A 25,852-nucleotide genomic window follows, 5' to 3' on the forward strand; every position below is an offset into this window, starting at 1 on the left:
TGTTTGTATAAAATATTACTTTCTATCATTTATAGATATTTGAATTTACCTGTCATTTCATGAGTTCATTGTAAACTACTTCTGCCAAAAGTGTATTTTGAATATATCACTTGTTATTATCTCTACAAATTCAATTTCTTTGCTATTTTATATAAACTTTCACTTTATATTATTAGTATCATAAGAGTTAAACCACTGTATTTTACCTTTAAATTCATAAGGAAAGATCACAACTTCATGAGACAGGAGTAATAAACATTAAAGAAACAGTAACATGGAGTTTCATAGAATATCAATACATTAGGAACCATAGGAGCTTCAATTGTTCTCTTTGGGTAGCTACAAATTGTACCAAAGTCCAGAATTTTTGCCTTAGACACAAACTTCATCCTGGCTTTTAAAAATAATAATACATTATTTTGTCCATAAAAATTATTAATATTTTGAGTAAAACGACATAAACTGCTATTATTTTGTCTGCTAAAATTGTTTTGTAAATAATTTTGTGGACTTACTCAACAATGTGCAGTCCTGCATTTTGTGTAGCTATGCCTTAAGGTACTGTAGCTTGTGATCTTAATACCTACTATTACAAAGAATCCTAAGAAGTATATTGTGCTTCTTTGCTGCAATAAATCCATGCAGAGTTGGGTGATTGCTTATTAACCTATTTCCCCCAATCCCCCTCCTTTTTTTAACATTTGCTGCTATCGATAATCTTTTTCGCAGAGGGAACAGAGATTTCAGGGCCTGAGCACAGGCTAGCCTGCTGTGTTGGTTGCTCCAGTGTTTGAGGCAAGGATATGCATGGATCAGCTGTGGAGCTGGGGTTTGGAGTGTGGTTATGTAGTAGAGCTGCAGCTCTAGGATTTGTTGCATGTGTGAGGTTGGGAGTTGGCAGCCCCTATCCCTGAAGTGGCAGTGGCTATTGGTTATCTCAGTGGCAAAAGCTGCCAGTGTCCTCTGAGGAACAGGTTATTGGGGTTCCTACCTACAAACACTTAAGGGGACAAAACTGTAGGGAGGCTCCTGCTACCTTTGGGGCTGTTAAGGTTCTCAGTAGTAAAGGCTACCAGAGTAGGCTACTGGGGACGATGGTGATACCTGCCATGTGGCTGATACTGATTTCCTTATGCTTCTTTGTTCCTAGCTGACTCCAGAAATCTTAGATATGCCGATTTCCGCAGACATCCTTTCTGTGCAGTTATTCATCAGTTTTTGTTCCATTGTTATACTGTAGGCTCTTAATCGGACTCTTGAGCCGTCTTAGAGCAATTTTGTTCATGGATAGCTTTCTAATTATTTTTTTTTGTGGGAGGACAAAGGCTGGTATTTCCTACTTTGCCAACTTGCTGCATCCTGCCTTTAAATCATATATTTTTTGTAATTATAAAAAGTTTGAATGCTTAATGTTTTTCTATGAACTTTTAATTTTCTGGATATTATCCTAAAATTGACTAAATTTTTAAAAATGGGGAATTTTTTCTAGATCTCCAAAAACATGATGTTGGTATTTTAATAGGGATTGCATTGAATCTGTAGTCACTTTGGGTAATACAGACATTTTAACAATGTTGATTCCATTGATCCATGAATAATTCTCTGGTATGGAACCAGAGAAGATCCTGTATAGCAAAAGCAATCTTAAGTAAAAATAACAAATTGGGAGGCATCAATTTACCAGACTTCAAGGTATACTACGAGGCTATAGCAACTAAAACAGCATGGTATTGGCACAAGAACAGAGACATAGACCAGTGGAACAGAACTGAGAACCCAGGTATAAAACCATACTCATATAACCATCTAATCTTTGACAAAGTGACAATAACATACACCGGGGTAAAGAATCCTTATTCAATAAATGGTGCTGAGAAAATTGGATAGACATATGTAGAAGACTGAAACAAGATCTGCACCTCTCACCTCTCACAAAAATCAACTCACGGTGGACAACAGACTTAAGTCTAACAGACTAAGTCATAAAATTATAAAAATTCTAGAAGAAAATGTTGGAAGAACTCTTATAGACATTAGCCTAGGCAAAGAATTTAGGAAGAAGACTCCAAAGGCAATCACAGCAACAATACAAATAAATAAAGGGGACCTGATCAAATTAAAAAGCTTCTGCACAGCCAAGGAAACTATCATGAGAGTAAACAGCCAACCTACAGAATGGGAGAAAATATTTGCATGCTATACTTCCAATAAAGGGTTGTTAACTAGAGTCTATATAGAACTCAGGAAAATCAGCAAGAAAAAATAACCCTGTCAAAAAGTGGGCAAAAGACATGAACAGAAACTTTTCCATAGAAGATAGACTAATGGCCAATAAACATATGAAAAAATACTCAACATCTCTAATCACCAGGGAAATGCAAATCAAAACCACAATGAGAAGATATCACTTATCTCCAGTGAGAATGGCCTTTATCAAAAAGTCCCCAAAACAATAAATGTTGGCATGGATGTGGAGAGATAGGAACACTCATACACTGTTGGTGGGACTGCAAACTAGTACAGCTTCTGTGGAAAGCAATATGGAGATACCTCAAAGGGTTAAAAGTAGAACTACCATTTCATCCAGCAATCCCATTACCAGGCATCTACCCAAAGGTAAAAAAGACATTCTATAAAAAAGAAATCTGCACTAGAATGTTTATAGCAGCACAATTCACAATTGCAAAGATATGGAAACAACCCAAGTGCCCATCAATCCATGAGTGGATTAATAAAATGTGGTGTATATATATATATATATATATACCTTGGAGTTCTACTCAGCCATGAAAAACAATGGCGATCTAGCACCTCTTCTATTATCCTGGATAGAGCTAGAATCCATTCTACTAAATGAAGTATCACAAGAATGGAAAAACAAGCACCACATGTAGTCACTATCAAATTGGTATTAATTGTTCAACACTTCAGTGCACATATAGTAATAACATTCATTCTGTGTCGGGCAGCTGGGGGTGGGGAGGAAGGGATGGGTATATTCACACCTAATGGGTGTAGTGCGCATCGTTTGGGGGACAGATATGTTTAAAGCTCTGACTTGGATGTGGCAAAGACAATATATATAATGTAAACATTTGTACTCCCGTAATATGCTGAAATAAGAAAAATGGGGAATTTTATTTAGAAGAGACTAAATATATTAAAATACATAGTAGTTCAAACATAAACCTCTAGGATTCAGTGTACTTACTGCTAAGTCCAGTTATAAGTGGATATATATTCCCTTTATAAACTGTTTGATCTAACAAGCCTTTACATGAAGGCTTCCAATATGATTAATATCATATTTGTTTATGCTCATATTTCATCTTTGATGTCATATAGTATAAGGGAATAACCCTTGGAGACCTGAAGGAAAAGCTTTTAGAATTTTACGAAAACTGATGATTATAAACTGTTGGAAGATTTCTACAGATTTTGATGGAGAAAAGGAAAGTTAATTGCTTCAGCATCAGTGAAGACCAGTAGTCTTAATTTCAAAAAAGTCAGTGTCAAAAGGTACTAATAATGTGTCTCTCATCATTTAGTATAAAGCCAGTAATGCTGAGTGTAACCTAAACATTATTAGTATGAAATTTTTAGTTATAGTGATGAATAATACCATCTAACATTTATACAGATTGTTACTTTAATTTCAGTATAAATTATCTCACTGGAAATTTAGTATCTTTTAACCTGACTGATGAATAGGAAACAAATTAGAGTATAATCAGCCATCAATATTATGAAGATGGATTTATCCTTCAAAATAATAATTTCATGCAATATATATGTTTATGTATATTTAATTTTAGAAGTAATATCTGCCACTTGATACCCTGATGTTGCTTATTTTAAGGAAACAATTTATATAAACCTTGTTTCCTGCTCTAGTCTTAAAATAGTATTACATAAGTGTGCATGGATGCTTATCACTCTTGAGTGCATATTTTAACTACTGTGAACTAGCTGCTGTGAACACTTGTGTACATGTTTTTTGTTGTGAATTTAAGTTTTTATTTATCTGGGATAAATGGCCAAGAGGGCAATTGCTAGCTCATATGATAGTTATAACTTTTGTTTCTTAAGAAATTGCCAAACCATTTTTCGGAGTGTCTATACCATACATTCTCCCCAGCAATGTATGAGGGATCCAGTTTATCTGCATCCACAGCGTAATTTGATATTGTCACTATATTTTCTTTTAGCCATTTTGTTAGTGTAGTAATACCTCATTGCATTATTTATTTATTTAGACATGGGGTCTCGATATATCTCCCAGGCTGGTCCAAACTCCTAGCCTCAAGCCATCCCCCCACCTCAGCTTCCTGAGAGCTGGGACTACACACATGCACCACCACAACCTGCTAATTTTTTTTTTTTTTTATATATATTTTAGAGACAGTGTCTCTATGTTGGCTGTGTTGGCCAAGCTGGACTCAAACTCCTGGCCCCAAGCAATCCTCCCACCTCAGCCTCCCAAACCTGGGACTGCAGTCATTGTAGTTTTAATTTGCATTTCCCTCATGGCTAATGATCTTGAACATCTATTCTTGTGCTCATTTGCCATCTGTATGTGCTCCTTGATGAAATGTTGTTCTTGTCTTTTGCCTATTTCCTATTTGGATTTTAAAAAGTTATTGTTGAATTTTGAAAGTTCTTCCTTCTCTGTCAGGTAGGTGGTTTGCAAACATTTTCTCTATAGCTTGTGTTTCATCCTTTAACAGGGTCTTTTGTAGAGCAAAATTTAAAATTTTGATGAGGTCCAATTTTAATTTTTCGTTTTATGGATGTGTTTTGGGTGTCAAACTGAGAATTTTTTGCCTAGCCCTGGATCCTGAAGATTTTCTCTTATTTTTTTAATAAAAGTTTTATAGTTTTATGTTTTGTACTTAAGTCCATGATCCTTTTTTAACACTTGAGACAGGGCCTCATTCTCTTGCCTAGGCTGGAGTACAGTGATACAATCATAGCTCACTGAAGCCTCCAATTCCTGGGCTCAAGTGATTCTCTTGCCTTAGCCTCCTTGGTACCTAGAACTCCAGGAATGTACCATCGTGCCCTGCTATTTTTTATTTATTTTTTTAGAGATGGGGTCTCACTGTGTTGCCCAGGTCAATCTTGAACTCCTGGCTTCAAGCAGTCTTCCCACCTTGGCCTCCCAGAGTCCTGAGATTATAGGTGTGAGTCACTGTGTCCAGCTGCATGATCCATTTTGAATTAATTTTTGTATAAGGAGATATGAAGTTTAAAAGAATTTTATCTCTATTTTTTTTAAAATCTTGCTTGCATTTTGACAGGATTTGTTTTTAACCTGGATGTCAATTTGGGGAGATTACTATGTTGATTTTCCCAGTCCAGGAACACAGTATATCTCTCCATTTATTTAGATCTTTGATATTTTTTATTAGCATTTTGTACTTTTCAGCATAAACGTCCTAAATAATTCTTTTTATATATTGCTAAATACTATTTGCTAATGTTTTATTAAGGATTTTTTGCATTTGTAATCATGAGGGATATTAGTCTGTAGATTTTTCTTATTGTACTGTCTTTGGTTTTCATATTGGAGATAAGGGTAGCTTCATAAAATGAATTGAGAAGTGCTCCTTTCTCTTCTGTTTTCTAGAATGAATTTTGTAGAATTGGTGTTATTCTTCTTTAAATGTTTGTAGAATTCTTGAGTGAAATCATCTCAGCTTGGAGAGTTCCAGTTTATTGGGAGTTTTCAAATTACCAGTTCAATTTCCTTAATTGAATTACCAGTTCAATTTCCTTAATATAGGACTGTCCAATTTATCTACTTCATGTTGGTGGAAGTGGTTTTTTTTTTTTTTTTCATTTTGAGGAATTAGTCAGTTTTTCTGAGGTTGTCAAATTTATGTGTGTAGAGTTGTTTACAGTTTTCCCTTATAGTTTTGGTGTCTATGGTGTCTGTAGTGCTAATCCTGTTTCAATCTTGATATTGACAGTATGTGTCTTCTTTTTTGTGGTCAGTCTTGTTAGAAGTTTTCAAAATGTATTGTTTTCAAAAAGCTAGTTACTTGTTTGATTGGTTTTCTCTGTTTTTCTCTTTCTTATTTCATTGATTTCTGCTCTTTATGATTTCCTTTTTGTTGTTATCTCTGGGTCTATTTTTATTTTCTTAATTTCTTGAGGTTGACGTGTATATTATTGATTTGAGATTTTTCCCTCTTTTGTAATGCACACATTTAATTTTATATTTCCCTTTCAACTGCTTTAGATTCATTCTCCATATTTTGATATGTTGTATTTTCATTTTTATTTAGTTCTATGTATTTTTAAATTTCCTCTGAGACTTTGTATTTGACCAAGAATTATGTAGAAGTGTGTTATTTAATTTTCAAGTGTTTGGACATTTTTCTGTTGTCTTTCACTTATTAATTTTGGATTTGATTACATGCGGTGAGAGAACATACTCCATGATTTAATTTCTTTTAAGTTTGTCAAGGTTTGTTTTGTGGCCCAAGATAATGGTTTATATAAATTTGTGGGAATTTGAAAAGAATATATATTTTGCTGCTGGAGTGTTCTATAAATGTTGATTAAACTCTAAAGGTTGATTATATTGTTGAGCTCTTCTATAACCTTGATAATGTACTGTCTAGTTCTATAAATTATTGAGAAAGAGGTTTTGAAGTTGCCAGACATAAATGTTGATTTATCTGTTTCTCTTTTCAGTTCTGTCAGTTTTTTCTGCATATAGGAGAGCTGCCTGGAAAGTATCCAGCTGTTGTTAATATGTAATTTTCATATTACATGGCTGGATACTTTCGAGACAGCTCTCATATTTTGCAGCTCTAAAGTTTGGAACATACACATTTAGGATCACTAAATTTTCTTGGTAGATTGATCCTGTTATTGTAATATTGCTCTCTGTTTCTGATAATTTTCTTTGCTTTCAAGTATAGTTTATCCAATGTTAATATAAGCACTACTTTTTGTTTTGAAGAATGATTGCATGATACATCTTTTTCCTTTCTTTTCCTTTCAACTTATTGCCACATATAAATGAGTTTCTCTTAGGTACCATATAGTTGTGTCATGTTTTTAGATCTACTTCATTGATTGATATCTTTTAATTTATGTATTTTGTATTATTTACATTCAGTGTAATTATTTATTGATATGTTAGCTCCTAAGTTTGCGACTTTGCTTTTTATTTTGTTTGCTGTCTTTGTTTTCTTTTATTCTGCCTTCCTGTTGACTACTTGATTAATTTTTGGAATTTCGTTTTTATGTATCTATAGTGTGTTAATGGTATCTTTTTGTATAACTCTTTTAGTGGTTGCTTTAAGTATTACATTATACAATATTAATATGTACATAACTTATCATAGTCTACTGGTGTCATTTTATAACTTTAAGTGATGTGTAGAAATCTTACTCTCTTATTTCCCTTCACCTTTTCCCATTTATAATATAATTGCCATGAATATTTTTCTGTATACATTTAGAACCATATAAGGTATTATTGTACTTTTTATTTCAACTATAAAACTTAATTTAGAAAATTGAAGAAGACAGGGAAAGTCTATTGTTGTACCCCAAAGTCTAATATTGTACCCAAATTTTTGGTGTTATTCTTTTCTTTCTTTCTTTGGGATGTTCCAAGATTCCTCCTTTTATCATTTCTTTTTTGTTTAGAAAACTTTAGCCATTCTTTTGTGGTTGGTCTCCTGCTAACAAATTTTTGCAGTTTTCCTTTTTTAAAGAATGTCTTGATTTTCTTTTCATTCCTGAAAGATATTTTCACTGGATATAGAATTCTGGGATTATTCATTCCTTTTAGTATTTGAAAAATGTTGAACTCCTTCCTTTTAGTTTCCATGGTTTTCAGTGAGAAATCTGCTGTCATTTGAATCATTGTTCCCTTATGGGTAATGTGGTATTTCTCAGGTGCTATTCATTTAGTTTAAGTCTGTTTCCTCTGTTGTTCAGATTTGATAAATTTTAGTATTCTCTCTTTCATTTCACCGACTTTTTCCTGTCCTTTCCAGTTAGCTGTTGAGCCCATCCATCAAGTTATTTTGGGTTTTTTCTTTTCAGTTATAGAATTTGCATTTGCTTTTTATTTAAATCATCTATCTTTTTGCTCAGACTTTCTGTTTATTTGCTGAGGCTTCAAATTTGTTTCTTGTGTCTTCATAACTGCTCATAGAAACATTTTTGTGATGGTTGCTTTAAAATTGTCAATTAATTCTAACGTCTCTAACATTTTGGTGGTGGCATTCTGTTAACTTTTTTAAAATTTAGTTTAAGGCCAAGCACAATGGCTCATTCCTGTAATCCCAGCACTTTTGGAGGCTGAGGATCGCTTGGGGCTAGAAGTTCCAGACCAGCCTGGGTAACACAGTGAGAGGAGATTTTGTCTCTATAAAAAACAAACAATTAGGTGGGCATAGTGGTGTATGCCTGTGGTTCCAGATACTCAGGAGGCTGAGGTGGGAGGATTGCTTGAGGCAGGCATTTGAGACTGCCATGAGCTATGAGTGTACCACTACACTCCAACCTGGGGAACAGAATGAAAACCTCTGTCTCAAAAAAAAAAAAAATTCAATTTGAGATATTCCTGGTTCTTGGTATGATGAATGATTTTTTTTATGGAATCTGGACATTTGTGTTATTATATTATGGAGTCTGTTTCTTACTTAAATGTTCTATTTTAGTTGGCTTTCTCTGATAACTATTCTATCAGGGGAATAGGTAGCCTCTTCTCTGTACTACCAGGAGAGGTTAGAAATTTAAGTTCTCCTCTTGGTCTCTGGTGACACCTGAGGTGTGGAGGGGCTAATTCTTATTTCTAGATAGGGGTGTGAGCATTCCTACTCTCTATTAGGCCTCCACTGATACCACCCTGGCTGGGAGGAGCAAGAGTACCTTTTTACTGCTACCCATTTGGCTTCTACTAACACCATGGGGGGGGAAGGGAACCTTGTTACTGCTGGGAAGTGGTGAAAGTTCTTACTCTCCACTGGCCTCTTTTGATACTATTCTAGTGGTGAACAAGAACTAGGAGAGGGAATAGCCTTAATATAGCCTGGTGAGTATGAATGTCCTGGTTCCCTGTTTGTCCCCTGAAACTGCCTGGCAACAATTGGGAGGTTGGGGAGCCTCATTACATCCTTGTAAGGATTGAAGGTCAGGTTCCCCAGTTGGCCTTTGCTGGTGTGGGTGGTGATAGGGCCACATTTTTTTTTTTCTATGGTGTTTTCCTGGAGTAGAGTGATTCACATCTGAAAGTTTTTTGTATTACTAGACTACTCTTTTCCTGGTCCTTTGGCTAGAGAGAGCAGACTTTTGTTGAGGTATTTTTCTTTCTGTACTTATTGGTGTTTCTAGGTTGTCAACTTTTCTTGCTCCATGTCTGTGATATATGAGGCAAAAGAAAACCCAGGAATTCATTGCTGTGTAACAACAAGGTCCCAAGGTCCCTAGCTAGTCTATCCTTTTTTTCCTCCACCTTCGTGTTTTCTTATGATTGTTTTATATGTAATATCCAGGGTTTTTAGTTGTGTTTTGAGGGAGGAATAGATAAAATACTTTTAATCCATTTTCCTGGGAGTGGAATATGACCATGTTTTTAAAAACTTTTATTTTGCCATTGTATTTGGTAAGTTAATATTAATAGAAGTGGGTAATTTGACATTGCTGGAACTCACTATTCAGAATAGGGCTTAAAAATGTGATAGATGAAGGTTTTACCCTAGAGGGAAGGTAGCAAATACCTGGCTGTGTGTCATTACCCTTTCCCTTCTATGTCAGAGCAGTATTTACTGATTGTTCACTACTCTCTTGCCTGTTGAGTACTAAATTAAAGCAGCAATCCAGATAGCCCATTGCTAGGATTTTGTACAGGAGAGAAAACTTATTTGCCATACCTGCCCTGGTGCTTTATTCAGTTGGACACAGTTAATCATGTGAAATATAATGGGAGGTGCCTAGCTGGGAAGGTTCAGTTGATGCAATTACTCTGGAAGCCAAGTGAAATAGGTCATTAGTTGTTCCTTGAGGGTCTTTGTCTTCAAAGTATCTATCTGCCTGTATGTGTAGACATTAGTATCCCAGACTTTGTATTTACTAATGATTCTAGCAGGTATGGACCTTCAAGTTTTATCATCAGGAATTATCATTTACTTGTTATTTTTTTGTGAGAGAGACAAAAATATCTATACTAAGTAAACCAAAACATCTTTAAATCATCCATAAATCTAAACCATATTATACTCCTAAATGGAACACATCTACTTTGTCACCTGGAAGTATCACACAACAATCCTCATTCTTTTAACAGATAAATCATTCTATCTATATAAGGTAATTCAGGCGAATATAAACCTAGAAGAAAAGGCTGACCACAAAAATTCACTGAGGAGGATAGTACTGTTTTAGTATATATTGACTTTTGAAAACTGTATTGTAGCACTGAAAACTACTTTATGAACAAATGTTTTTTTCTTTTCAAAAAATACAAAGAAAAGTGTATAAATATTTCAACAGATTCACAAGCATTAAAAAATACAATTATGATAACTTAAAAATGTTCACGTGAGAACCTAACAATAATATTTGGCCATTCAGTAACATTGATAAAGGCTTACCTATTCCTTTCAATGCATTTGGTTAGTTTTTATGTTATCATCAAAAATAAATTTTTCAAAGGAAAATGAGCCAGATATAATTATATATAAACAATGCTGAGATCAATAGTATTTAAAGTAGTTGGAAAGTGTACTAAACATGAAATACACTTTTGCATCCACTTATTTTAAAATACCTGGAGGCTTTTCCTATCCCAGAGGCATTTCTAATTTGCATAGCAAAGATAATATTATTTATATTTTCCTTTAATATTCAGATATGGTTATATTTACCAGATAAGAAATGTACCTAGCACGTGAAAGCTAGTATCTAATTTTGTGCTTAAGAACCAGTCAAGTATAAAGTGAGTAACTTCTGGTTGAAATGAAAAATAGTGAACTTTTTGAAGTTTCACATCAAGGTCATGATATAATAAGATTTATGATAGCCATATGAGAGGGGCAACAAATGATCCCAAATGCTTATCTTACTTTAATTAAATTTCTATAGATATTAATCTTATAATTAATTTTGAAAAAGATTTTATGAAATATCTTTAAAGTGTATTGGTGATTTTATCAGCAAAAGGACTTCTTGAAATTGTAAATGGACCTTATTATTTGAAAAATTATCAAACATATAATATATATAAAGTGTAAATAAAATTTTTGCTATCTTGGAATTTTAAAATCATTATATAAACATGAATATTTATTATAATGTATGCCACATTTTTATAGTATCTCTTCAACAAATTTCAAATGTTTTTATTTTAATAATTAAAATACAGAAGTTTTTAAAAATACAATATGTAATGTTAACTGATTTCAAAATTTAATTTTATGCATAAGACAAGTTACTTTTCAATAATGAACATTAATGTGGGGAACAAATATCATGAAAACATAAAACCAATTCTTCCCCTTGTGAATGTGGGTAGGTGTGAGGGAGGGATTAGTTTTTAGAATTGTGAACTGTATTGGGGGAGAAGTGTAGTGTTACTATGATAATGACTATAATTGCCATTGCTGTTATAGATTGGCTTCATTAGGATTCAATCCAGTCATTTCAGCAGAGTTCCTACTAGCACAATTGCTATTGCATGATTAAACATTAAAAACACAATGGTAATGCACAGTAACCATACTCATAAATTAACCCCCTCAAAATAAGCATGTCTTTATTCAAAACCTGGTAAGATCTAAGACAATCTCTTAGGCTAAAATTTAAAATGTATCTATAATTTATTACCATATTTTTCAAAGGTTTTTAGGTTTGAATAAATTATGATATAAACAAATCTGGTATTAAAACTAAACCCACAGTATATTTTTGTATGTCCTCTACTTAAATCTTAAAATTTTATGAAAGCTTTGGCCAAATAACATTAAAGTTACATGCTGTTGAAATCCAAATAGAATATTCTAGCCAAATGTTCCTCTGTTGGAGATTCTTAAAGTAAGCCAGTATGAATGTTTCTATTCTATTGGAAAATAAGAAACTCTATTGGAATTCTAGAAATGGAACTTTCTGTTTAAACCTGCCTTCTGGTAAAAATTTTGACCATATTTACTATTTATATTCTAGGGTGAAGTGTATACTCTTTAATTTTCCAAAGAGGTTATCCAATTTTATTACAATAGATGTAGCATTCCTCAAACATGAGTAAATCAGAAGGAAATCAAAAGTCAATTAACTTCTCGTACATGTTCACTGTTGTGTTAGAAACTGGCTGTCCACAAACAAACATTACTTTTAGTTTCAAAGAGTTTATAGAAAGATAATAAATTCCTAGCTAGCATGTTGACACATCAGTGATTCTAAGATATATCACTATATTTGCCACAGCAAATGTTTTCTTTTTAATTGTCACCTGGCTCAGGTCTTCCTATGAAAATTGCTTTTAACTTTGTGCTCAGTGTTTTTTCTTCTTTCGGTTAACTTTGCTTGAAAAAAGTTAACTAAAAATCCATGATGAAATTCACTGTTATGTGAATATGAAATATTTTAGGTGTGCAAAATGTATAAAGAATAATTTAATGAATATTCAGATACTCTCTACTTAAGAATTTTATATTTACATATATATATATATAGAGAGAGAGAGATGTGTATATAGAGATAGAAATTGTATTTTTCTTTGTATTATTTCCCAGTCATAACTTTCTTTCTCCAATCTTTTGTACCTGAAGAAGACAAAAAGTACTGGGTTCAACAAAGCATCATGTCAGTTTTAAATAATTAGATTTTTAAATAACAGTTTTAAATAACTAGATTTTTAAAAGGAATTCTGAAAAATTACTTGTTTAAAATACAAATATCTCAATATTTGTCAGAGAGGAAAAGGCATGGAGAAGATTATCACATGTTTAGATTTATGTTTTGCATTTCTGTGTAAAATTGTGAAGATTAATCCAGTTCTACCATGAAGGATACATGTTATGGAACATAGCTTTCATATTGAGGTTAAAGCAAAGATAATTAATTTTTAAAAATTATGATGCTTATCATGGAAAACATCTGTAGACTCTAGAAAAGCCCACAGTCATTTTTGGGGGGCATTTTTAAAAATGACTTGTTTCACTGGTGAGAATTACTAGTGTTGCAGATGAAAATAATATTGTTTAGACAGCATCGTTTGGAAAATGATATAATATTCATTTATGAAACTGAGTATTTCAACTAAAGGATGGTAGGCAATGGTTAAGCAAATAATTCAGCTCTATTTTGAACAATTTCTATTCAATGGTTTCAAGTTTTCTTATATTTTCCTCTGTAGTATTTTATCTGATTTTAATTCCTTTCAGTATATGTTTCATTTTACATACTACATTGTTCACACTTAGAAGTTCCATTTCTGTTTTTTTAATCTTCAGTTTCTCTCCATTATGTCTGTTTTCCTTTAAATTCTTGAGTATCTTTTAAATATTTGCAATAGCTATTTCCAGATCCTTGAATTCCCTAATGCCGTTACCTAATCATCAATTTTTTTCCTCTATGTTATAGATCATATGTTTCTACATCTTTGCTTACTGATAATTTTTGGTTGGATGCTGGACATTGTCAATTTTATCTTGTTGATTGTTGGATTTTTCTTGTATTCTCTAAAGAATGGTGGATTATTTTCATGCATGTGGTTAAGTTAATTGTGAATGAGTTTGATCTTTTTGAGGCTTAGTTTTAAGCTTTGTCAGGGTAACTCTAGAGCAGCTTTTCTTCTAGTCTAGGGTGGAATGTAATACAGCCGTTAAGGCATGACCCTTCTGGGGACTCCCCTTAATGGCCTGACAATTACAAAGTCTTTTCACTCTGATGGATGGGGACATGAACTATTTTTAGCCTTTTGTGATCTCTAGGAATTGTTTAGTGTACTACTTTTTCATGGCTTTCTCCCTTCCTTGGGGTAGTTTTCTCTCAGGGATGGATTGATAAATACTCAAAGAGCCTTCTGAAGACCTCTGGAGTACTTTCTTGGTGCAGCTCCTTCCTCTAGTACTTTGTCCATTGAATTCTAGCTGTTTTGGCCTTCCTGCCTCCAGTCTGTCTGTTTGGGTCTCCTCTTCCTTTATTTTAGCTTGAAAACTGCCTCTATATAGTAATCTTAGAACTTAGACTCATTAGACACTTTTCTTCTGGGATCATAATCCTTTGCTACATGTTGTGTAATGTTTCAAAATATTTTTTATATTTTGTACGGGTTTTAAGTTGTTTAAGGTAGCAGAGTAAATCTGGTCCCTCTTATTCCCTTATGGCTGAAAGTAGAAGTTAATTCAGCTTCATACACTGAGTAATGACCTAGAACTTTCAGACAATTTAATACATATAACACATTGTGAACAGATAGTAACTGAATATTAAATTCTAATTGTGCCAGGAAAGGGTTTTTTTTTTCCTTGTGAGTTTAATTTTATTCACATGGCAATGAAAAATTTTCATTTAAAGTACCAGATACCAAAAATTCAGCAATTTGTTTGTTGTCATAGTCAGAATTTCAAATAGCCCTCTCCTAATGAAGTTGATTGATTGATATAGGTAATAATGTTTATATCTGGAAATTCTTAGTGGTTAAAAAGTTATGCCAAAATCTCTCTATTTAACCTTGAGAATATATGACTTATTTCTTTTATCTGAATTGTTATAGTCTTACACTCTTTCCATTTTAGACTTGAAGAGGAAGGTATGAGACTGCTGAAATGCTGAGGGTAGTATAGGAAGAAGTGAGATTAAAGTTGAGTGAGACATGAGGAGTTGTAATTATAGTAATTAGGAACTACCAGGGAGTTAAGAGACTTGTTGGTAAAGATCTTTGTTACTATAAATGTTGCAATTAATAACTATTCACACATTATAATTCTTAGTTATTTAAATAATGGATCTGTTTTCTTTAAAGATTAACTCAGAGATTCCCAAGTGTTCTTAATTCATAATGCCCTTAGTATCTCAGTAATTTTTTCATGGTACCCCAATACAAAGAGGAATACCTAACAGTTCCATTGATTAAATATTTATGTCCTAACAACTTAGTGATCATTAAAAATAAATGCATAAGTTAAAAGAAAAATTTAACCTTAAATGGCCATAATTATTTACTAATAGGAAGCATGAGCCTGTTGGGTACTGGACAACTTCTCAAACCTTGAAAAAAGATTGGACACTCTTGTTTCCTAGTTCACTTGCCTTTTGCTCTGTACTTGCTTTTTTCATCACAGCAATTGTTAAAAACCCTGCTTCATAATGCCACAAAAGGAATGTAGTACAATCTAACATTGAAACCCTGAACTTCCTCTAGCTGGTAATCTGTGTAGTATTCAGCAGATGTCAAGTATTGCTGTATTTCCCTCAAACATTTAAAATATCTGTAGTGTCATGTGTGTTTGCTACTGCACCCCTGGAAACTTGCACACATTTTGGGTACTGTGGGATTAAATGATTGTCTTCTAATGTTCATCACTATTTTATATGGAGTTCTGGCATGGATTAATGTCTTAATTTCTCTTTTTCAAAAATAGAGGTTCTTTTTTGATTGGTAGAGTTTTTAAAGAAACTGAGTTAGTAATGGTAAAATAGGGAAATAATATATCACATTTTTCTTGATGGAAATGTGCTTTTAGCAGAGGCTTCATAGAGAAATTATTGGATAACTTGGCTTTATATAGTAATGTTTATAAATAATCTGGAATACAAAGAGAAATAGTGAATAAAATATTGAAACATGATCTTAAAATGGATACAAATAAAGAAATTACTGTACAAGGTGGTATGAATAAACAGAAAAGAAAAAATGAATTTTATTGTGAGTATATATAAGGGAAAATAATTAAATCTATCTGTGCTATTATTAGATTTCATGGTATCACCTATTGTCTGACTAAGGATATTGCTGATTGATCTTTAAAGGTATCTGTCCACTGAACTGTACTAAACTATACTGGGACTTGAAATGAATTTTTTGAATGGTGCATTTTATAAGGAAGTACGTTCTGAATCTTGTGGGAAAATATGATCTGTAATATTATAAACATACATTTGCAATTCCATTTGTTCACACTTTAATACATCATAGAACAACCATAATATTAATAGCTTATATTTATCATGTATTTATTATGGGCCATGCACAGTTCTTAGTGCTTTCCATATATTGGCTGAATTCTTACAATAACTCTGTGAGGTAGGCCTTGTTAATTTATCATTCTTACTTAACAGATGAAGGAACTGAGGCACAGGGAGGTTAAGTAATTTGCCAAAGCTCACAGAGATAATAAATGGTGGAAACAGAATTTGAAATCTGGCAGTATGGTTCCAGAGCCCGTGTTTTCTAACTACTCCCTAAGAGGAGAGTTTCTAACTACTACCTAAGAGGAGAGTTTGTAACCTGAGTGTTAACAAAGAAAATACTGGTTAGGAAAAAAGAAGACAACAAATGAATGTGATCTAAGTTTATTTTAAGATCCTAGACTTCTTAATATCTTTTATTAGTAGATTGGATCAGAGAAAATAAGCTAAACAGAATACCTTGAAACATTAAAAGATAAAGTAATATGTTACTTAGTGGTATTTTATTCCATTATGCCAATGATGAATTCATGATTAAAATTGGAAGATGTTTCATGGTGAATTCAAGAAATTGGGTTATAGCAAGCAGTTACTGGAAGCCAGGTCTATTTGAGAGGTCATACAAATGATTTGGGGAGAGAGCATAAACATGCTTAATCATAATTTTGACTTATAATATTTCTGGAAATGAAAGATATTTAGTTTAGCAGGCTAGTAGTATGACCTTTTTCTTGTATCCTTTGCTTCTTGATGAAGACTATGATTTTTTCCTTTTTTGATATGCTTTCCCATTTTATGACAAAATACCCCAAATGCAATTATTATATGTTTTTGTTATCTTGAGTCTTCTTAAAGCTTATGTATGTTTATATGGTTTTTTAAGTTCTAGGTTTATGTAGAATGTAGTATAGTTTGTATACTTAACGGTGCTTAATGAATACTTCTAACTTAATTCAAAATTATTTACCGAAAGCCTATTATATGCCCATCATCTGCAAATTGCATGTGGGGAAAGAGGGTCAAGGTAAGGAAAAGGCATAGTGCTTCTCATGAAGGTAGTCTGGTAAAAAATGTAATCATTAACTTAGGTCTTCCTAGACCTCCTTTACTTAATAAAGAAGCTCTTTCCTGCCTTATTCTCTATCTCAGCCTCATGTTTTTGTTTATAATACTTATTAAATTGAAAGAGTACTTTTTCTATGATTAAAGTTTTATTTTGCCATGCACAAGAATCTCATAGCTTTCTATGAAATCAGAACTTTTGGAGATCTATGTAATATTAAATTTTATTATAAGGAATTTTGAAACTGACAATAAGTAAAGGTGGTTAGGAATACGGACTTAGGAGTTAATTTAGATCAGAGTTTAAATTTTTAAATATTTCTGTGACTTCCTTAAACTCTCTAGACCTCAGTTTCCACATCTTTTGAAAGAATTTTATAAAAGAGTTTTTAAAAAATTAGAGAAGATATGCATACAGCATTTAGTTCAAAGCTTGGCCAGGAATAGGTACTCAAAAATGGCAAGGATACTTTAAAAATTATCTTAAGTGGTCAGAACTTTATCAGGGATGTGTGAAGAATGCCATATTTGATTTTAACCATTGAGGGCTTGTAGAAAAAAGAATTATTTATATGAATTTTTCTTTCAGTGAGTTGTAGATTCATTTAGGACATTCTTGAGCTATAATTAACCAGTGACCTCTGTAAGATTGTGATCTATCAAGATTTAGGATGAAAATTTAAGTATCTGCATTTTAAAACAGCTTCATAGTCAATTCTGACATTCACCTCAGGTAAAGTATTATGATTCTACAGAAGAGAATCTAAGCTACAGTGGTGATTATTTTACCATCTTTATGAATGGAAAAATACAAGATCTATTATTTAATAGTGTTAAAGACTGTTAGAGAAAATTTGTACATTTGTCATTGTAACTTGCTTAATATTTAACTCTAACATCTGAAAAGAAGTTATTTTTAATGGTTAGTGCAGGCATCCTCAAACTATGGCCTGTGGGCCATATGCGCGTGTTTTTGCCCATATTTTTTTTTTTTTACTTCAAAATTAGATAATGTGCAGTGTGTAAAGGAATTTGTTCATGTTTTTTTTTTTTTTTTTTTAACTATAGTCTGGCCCTCCAACAGTCTGAGGGACAGTGAACTGGCCCCTGTTTTAAAAGTTTGAGGACCTGTGGTGGCTAAGAGCACAGCCTGTAGAGCCAGACCACTAGGTTTGGAATCTTGGTTTGCTAGTTATTAGACTTCAGGCAAAGTACTCACTTTTCTATGCCGTAGTGTTTTTTTCTGTAAAATAAGAATAGAGTTGTTTTTGAGTTAATGCACGTACAGGGATTATAATAATGCCTAGCATGTAGGAAGTATATTATTATTATATGTTACAATTTAAGTTTTTTCAGTTTATATGTAGTCTTGAGAAAAGTCAATTAGTATCTTCTATATAATAGGCTTCCAAGAATAATAACTCTCAGCTTTGTTGTTTTTATTGTTCTTTAATATTATATCTTATTTGCTGTTTATTAATCCTAAAAATAATGTATATTGTACTTGAATCTGAAAGCTCAAATCCAGAAATGTATTTAAATCTCAAACTGAAGACATTCAGGATTTACCAATCATAATACTTTTTATTTTTGAAATATACGTATTTCAAATTAAGCATATACACAAATTACATAATTTTCCTGTGTGTTTTACTTTTAAACACTACACCTTTGTATAAATCTTGAAGACATGGTTTACTTTCTTTTTAACATTTTATACTTTCGTGTAGGCTCAATACTTTTTTCTTGTATTTACTCTCTTTTTCTGTTGTCTTCTTTTGTTGTTATTGTCTTCTTTTCCTCCTCTTCCTCTTCCTCCTTCTCCTCCTCCTTTCTGGAAATGAAAACTCAGTCCTGGAAAATGGGAACATAAAACGGTAGGCAAGATTATTTTTAGTTTCTTGTTGGTATGTTTATTTAGGATATGCACACCATATCCTTGAGATACTTATGTTTCAAGATTTAACCTCATAGTAGAGGGGAGATTATCGTATATTTATGTTTAGAGTTATATATTAGGTTTAGAGTTAAAGTTTAGATGCTTGATAAGCAGACTGTTGCTGTAGGGTTATATCATATACTCTTACTACTGGGAAAACCTCCCTTCAGCTCCATTCCACTACTAAACACATGGGTTGCACAGCTGTTATATGGTTGTACACTGTCCCATGTGTATTGAGCCAACACAGCCTGCAAAGGGGTTGCATTTTGGAGCATGGTAGTAGCATGGCTGTTCAGAGACCCCAGAAGTGTAGCTGCCAGAGTTCTGCCATCTGGCAGCAGTACTGCTATGCAGTTCCACCTAGGGCATAAATATATTTTTGTTGAGCACTTTTCCTGTTGCAATGGCCATGAATGCCTAGGCAGAGATTGGATGGATGGTCATGGGAACTAACAGAAAAGTGTTTAATTGGGACCACTGTAATGTTCAAGGTGAGAGAACAATGCAATAAAGTGTGAAGAAATACATTTGAACTTGTACAATAGATACAAGAAGCTTGACAAATGGTCTTAACTTTTATGAGCCCCTTTAAATTAAAGAATTATGAGATTATAGTGAAGAATAGTTAAAATTATGTACATGGCAGAAGATAATATAGAAACGTAACTTTTGTTTTTAAGGTAAAATAATTGGGATTGCCTTCATCTGATGAGAGTTTATTTCTGGTTTCATTAAAAATTCCCAAAACATTGAACGTAAGTCAACATTCCATGGAGAAGGAAGTATTATGCAGCTTGCATGTGTGCATATCTGCATATCAGAGCACAAAATATTGACATGATAATTGCAGTCAAGCCTGAGTGAACAGTGGCCTTTGGGAATTCAGCTGGTGTTGTACCAACTGGATGGCTGCTCAGGACACAGTTTGAAATGCAAGGTGCAAGCTAGCACTTTATTCAGCACAGGCAGGCATCATTTAAAAATCCTTGGGGGCAACCCTGGTGATGTGCAGATGTTAAAACAGTCTGTTCTGAGTGCTTATATTTTTGAACACTGTAAGAGACTTCTAAATTTTGGGTGAAAAATATTTGCATAGTTACTAAAGGCATATAAATATGCTTTTTCAACTCTTTTATGATGTTTAACATATATGTTGAGTATATGCAGTAATATCTGGACAAGTAGTTAGAAGAAATACAGAAAAATCAGGAAATAGTCATTTAATTTCTACTATAAAATAGAAAAAAAGTTTTTTTTGAGTTTTAGCTTTGTATATTTACAGATGGTGTTAAATGAATAAGAGTATCTGATATTATTTACAAATATATTAAATCTAAAGTTATGTTTATGTCCTATTAAATTATTACTTATTTGTTTAAATAGTTTATCAATATACCATAATTTATAGATTCACATTCAGTAGTTCTAGTCTGGACCTACCGGATTGAACAGGGGAAAAAAAATCATTTTTCATGTATGAGGCTGACTCCTCCAGCACAAGCTTTGGTTTTCAGATATAGCTTTAAATATTCATTTTATATGAAAGATAAAATATAATAGTTCTAAATTCTGGATTATATAATAAAAACAAAATTATATATAAAAGCAAAATAGATATATTAAATATTTTTGGACCTTTAAGATAACTTCATATCAAAGTTTTTATATGTATTAGGATCTGTTGAATTTTTTTTTATTCTGGGTATTAGAGGTTTTTTTAAAAATAGTTATTTTTACTGTGGAGTAAAATGTGTAAGATATTTTTGTAACTTCTTTTTCAAGTTTAATTATTAGTGTATTATTTATAGATACCATTCTAGTAATTCATTGTGCATATTCAAAATAGGAAAAATGAATCAAAGGATAAATAATTTGATGATATGATTCTCATTTCTCTAAATTTCCATTTTTTATTAATTTGTTTTAGAATCTAATGTTTAGAAGAAATTGGTAATGTTTAAATTGAAAGCCATTAATGTGTATAAAATCTACATTTTCATAGATTCAAATGAAAGAAAATGTTAGTCCAACTAACTGTATTTTGTGCATTATTGTTATCTGTTAATTAAGAATAATCAACTTCAGTAAATTTTTCTTTTTTCTTTGTTTTCAAATTTAGACCAATATTGCTACCTCATTTATAGTTAAATGTTTCTTTTAGACTCTAATATTTCATTTTGACATCTCATTAAAAATGGGCTCAAACCCAGAAATTATGATCCCATTGTATTGTATAATATGACATAGTCCATAACATGATAAAATCTTGTTTCTTAATGATTTAAAATAACTTCTAAGATTTTTGAGTTTAGAAAAATGGCAAAAAGTTAGCATGGTAATTCATGTAGTTAAGTGTAGCAATGTTAAATGTTTAAATGGGTGATACTCTTGGGAAAAGTGATTGGAGCTTTAAACTTGTACAGATTTGACAGCCTCTCTTCACTTCATTTTTCATCCTAAAGAAGTGTGCAAATATTCTTAGCTCACATCATTATTGCACATCAGTGGTTCTAATTAGCTAAACAGGAGTTTGTCTCAGTCATTGATCATCATCAGCTTCTTGACAGTATCTCTTTTTTCCTAGGAACATTTTTTTTAAATGCGTAGAATCTGTATTAATTGAATTGACCAAATAGATTGGTGATGTTTTAAACTTGAAAGAATTTTTTTCATCTTAATTTTTTAAGCAAAAATACTGTATTCCTGTAGTAGCATTGTTTTCTCTTGGGAGCATTTTCCTTTTATGAAAATGTTAGACATCCCATACCACCAGGAGGAGCTGCTGGACAAATGTCCATATAAATTTGGAGTTGTGATTATTTTTTAATTTCAAAATTATAGTAGTCAGTTTTGGAATTTTTTGTTATAAAATATATCATTGAGGTATATTTTTGAAGTTTATATTCTATATAATGCTTTATATTTAATTTATGTCCTTTTCTGTGGTATTGTATCACTTAGATTAATCTATTAAGAAATGTGTCCATTATTATTATTTCAATAACTCTCAGGTTTTAGTGCACACCAGAATTGCTTGAGGTGTTGTACCTTAGTACTTTGGCTGCTGTAGGAGAATACCATAAACAGGGTGGCTAAAACAACAGAACCATGATGACACTAGCTTTATCAAAATTTACGACCACTAACTTCAGGTAGGCCTTAGTATTGCCGGTAGTCATCCTACTTTTTCCTGGTCCATTTACTATCCCAGTATCCTAGAATATTTAATGTTTCCTCTCTTAACTTACAATACTTCTTTTTACATTCTCACTTTCAGCTGGTGGATACCCTTGCTTCCAATACCACTGAGAAAATAGAAATTCCTAGAAGAAAGCTTTTACTCCTTCTCATAACCACATCTATTAACATATCTGAATCTGTACTCATATTCTCTCTTTTTATTTCTTTGGAAGAACTATTTATGTTCCCACCCAAGGCCAAACTATGTGTACATGAAAGCCTCAAGGACGCAAGGATGTCATTCTGCAATTCTCCCTTCTCTTTCTACATCATCAGTATCTCTATAGTCCTGGATGATTTCTGTCAACATAAACATGTGCTATTTTATTTCTCATCTTAAAACAAATCTCTTTTGATCTTCCATTTCCCTTGAACTACTATGCCATTTTTCTATTCCTTTTTACAGTAAAATTCCTCTGAAGAGTAGTTTTCACTATCTCCATTTTTTTTTCTTTTTCTCTTGAACTCACTCTAATTAGGCTTTCATACTCACCATTCTCTTAAAACAGCTCTTGTCAGGATATCACCAGTGACTTTAATATTGCTAAATCTAGCAGTCAGTTCTCAATCTTTATCTTCTTTAATGTGTTTGCAGCATTTGACGGAGTTGATCATTCCTTTCTTCTATAAATAATTTATTCATTTATCTTTCTCTCCTAATTCTCTTCTTACATCACTGGCTTATTCTAGTATCATGTGCTGTTTTTTTGTTTGTTTGTTTTTCATCTTATTAACCTATAAATATTGGAGTGCTGTAGGACTCAGTGAGACTTCTTTATCCAAAATCACTCCCTAGGTGATCCCATCTACTCTTAAGGTCTTAGATATACAGTAGTCCCCTTCTCTGCAGGAGATATGTTCCAGGACCCCCAGTGGATGCCTGAAACCATGGATACCACCAAACCCTATGTACACCATGTTTTTTCCTATGCAGTAACAGTTGGGTAGTGTATATAGCATGAATACACTGGACAATGGGATGATTCATGTCCTTAGCAGGCCAGAGCTGGATCGCTCGATATTTCTTCACACACTCAAAGTGGTGCTACAATTTAAAGCTATGGATTGTTAACTTATAAAATTTTCCACTTAATATTTTTGGACCATAGTTGACCATGAGTAACTGAAACCATGGAAAGTAAAACTGGGGTTTAGGGAGGGCTATTGTATTTGTATGATTCCTACAGTTATATCTCCAGCCTTAACTTCTTTTCTGATTCCAAACTTGTTTATCCAACTGTGTACTCCTTTTGGATACTGATTAGGTATCTAAAACTTAACATGTCCAAATTAAAAATCCTAATGTCCACCAATTTTCTTCTCCATATTTCAGATAATGTCTACTCTATCCTTCCAGTTGCTTAGTCAAAAAAGCCTTGGAGACATTCTTGACTTCACTCTCTCTTTTACATCTTATGTTGAATGCATCAAGAAATCCTGTTAGCTCTACCTTCAAAATATCCAGAATTTGGATCACTTCTAAATACTACTACATCTACCTATCTTGTTCAATTCATCTTATTTTTCATCTGGGCTATTTCAGTTGCTTCCTAATTGGTCTTTTTGGTTTTACCCTTGATCTTAAGATCTGTCCTTAATCTTTTTTTAAAATTGTTTTCTTTTAGACTCAGAAGGCCCAAAGATACTCCAGGGGTGAGCCCAGTGCCAGGCTTTGTGCTTGGGGAGAAGGGTCACAGGAAGAAGTGAGCCCCTTAATGGAAGGAACTTAGCCCTTAACCCAGCAGCAATAGGGTGTGTGGAGGATACCAGAGGGGGAGCCTGGGAATGAGATGGGCTGAGTCCCCACACTGAGGGAACAGGGAGGTCTCTCTCAGCCCCTGAGGTAGGCCTGGGGTCCCTGGGGGCCTTGGGGGTTCCCAAGGCACTTGTGGTTCTGAAATGTCCAGTGATGCCCAAGGTTGACTGTGGACCAAGGATTTACAGGGTCAAGGATTTGGTGTGGGGTTGGAGTTGGGGGGTGGGGGGCAGTATCAAGTACTTATGTTTCAGAGGCTTGGGGCCAAGGGCATCTTGTCTTAGGATCTCAGCCCTTATGGCTCCCAGTCAGTATGATAATCTAAAATAATGTTATTTCTCTGCTCAGAATTATCCTTTGCCTTCCCATTTTAATTCAGATCCAAAGGGCATAGAAGACCATATATTATTACTACTTTATTTTATTTATTTATTTTGAGACAGGGTCTTGCTCAGTCACCCTGCCTAGAGTGCAGTGGCGTGATCATAGCTCACTGCAGCCTCCAACTCTTGGGCTCAAGTAATCCTTCTGCCTTAGCCTCCTGAGTAGCTGAGACTGAAGACCATATATTATTTGATCCTCAATGACCTCTCCGTCATTATCTACCATTCCCTTTGCTATAATATACTCATTTACTGTTCTTTGAATATACCAACTATGTTCTTGCCTTATTTTCTTTGCACTTGCTTCTAATCCCACAGGTTGGAAAACTCTTCCCTGAGATCTACATGACTCTATCTTCCTTCTTTTAAATCTCTCCTCAGATATTACTTTTAAGGAGAGTTGTTTGTTAACTAGCCTATGAAAAATAGTAACAGCCTTCATTTCACTCCCAAATTTTCCAAGACTGGGCATCCCTTTCTTCATTACCCTAATTTATTGTCCTTATTATACTATTTGACATACTGTGTTTTTACTAATGTGCTATTTATTTTCAGTATCTCTGTACTAAAATGTTAATTCCATGAAGGCAGCCACTTGGTTTATTTTGTTCCATGCAGTATTCCTAGTCCAGTGCCTATCATATAATATGTGCTTCTTTCAATCTGAGGACTTTATTTAATTCTAAAACATTCTCAGCAATTACCTCTTAAAATATGGCTTTATTTTTCATCCCACATTACTGCTTCTGGAACATTTTAGGCATGTGTTAAGAGTTTCTCAGTGAAGCATACGTGCTTCAACTGTGTTTTCATGTTTTTAATTTTATTTTTCTATGCAGTATTCTAGATGAATCCCTCATTACTGTCATTCATTTCATTAATTCTCTTTTTGTGTCTAGTTTTGAGCTTAGATCATTTAATTGTTTTTTGCTTCGGTGATTATAATTTTTATTTTCAAGAGTTTTAATTGATTTTTCATATCCACCTGTTATTTTATTTCTAGTTTTTGTTTTTAATATTAGTTATTCTTTTGTGTATTTAAGGACCCTTAACTTATTTTAACACTTTTCTCAGTGTGTTCTGTTATTTTCGTTTTAACTAGAGGATTGCAGCTTTTGACTTGAACTAGTGTGTCAGTGTATGTAGGCTCATGTGTTTTGGAATATTTTATTTATAGTCCCATCTTGAGAGGGAAAGTTGCTGTTATTGTTTTCTTCCACCTCTTTCCCCACCACCCCTGTTGTCCTTATCTAATGCTTATTTCTTTGAACAGATTTTTATGGTTGCCTCTAAATTGTTAACCTCACTCCT

At 33.1% G+C, this 25,852-nt stretch overlaps 1 protein-coding gene across 6 annotated transcripts in view; it reads left to right on the forward strand.

Annotated features, from left to right (window-relative positions):
- CNTLN (centlein) overlaps positions 1-25,852 on the forward strand; it is a 299,553-nt gene that overhangs the window by 17,856 nt on the left and 255,845 nt on the right. The window contains exon 3 of one of the 6 annotated variants that reach the window (XM_076008765.1): positions 19,073-19,097. The exons of the other annotated variants lie outside the window; for them this stretch is intronic. Coding sequence (XP_075864880.1) covers positions 19,073-19,097 — 25 coding nt within the window. The remainder of the gene's footprint in view (positions 1-19,072; positions 19,098-25,852) is intronic. 6 annotated transcript variants of the gene reach the window in all.

The sequence above is a fragment of the Microcebus murinus genome, chromosome 12 (assembly GCF_040939455.1).
Source record: "Microcebus murinus isolate Inina chromosome 12, M.murinus_Inina_mat1.0, whole genome shotgun sequence".
In the NCBI taxonomy this organism is placed as follows: domain Eukaryota; kingdom Metazoa; phylum Chordata; class Mammalia; order Primates; family Cheirogaleidae; genus Microcebus; species Microcebus murinus.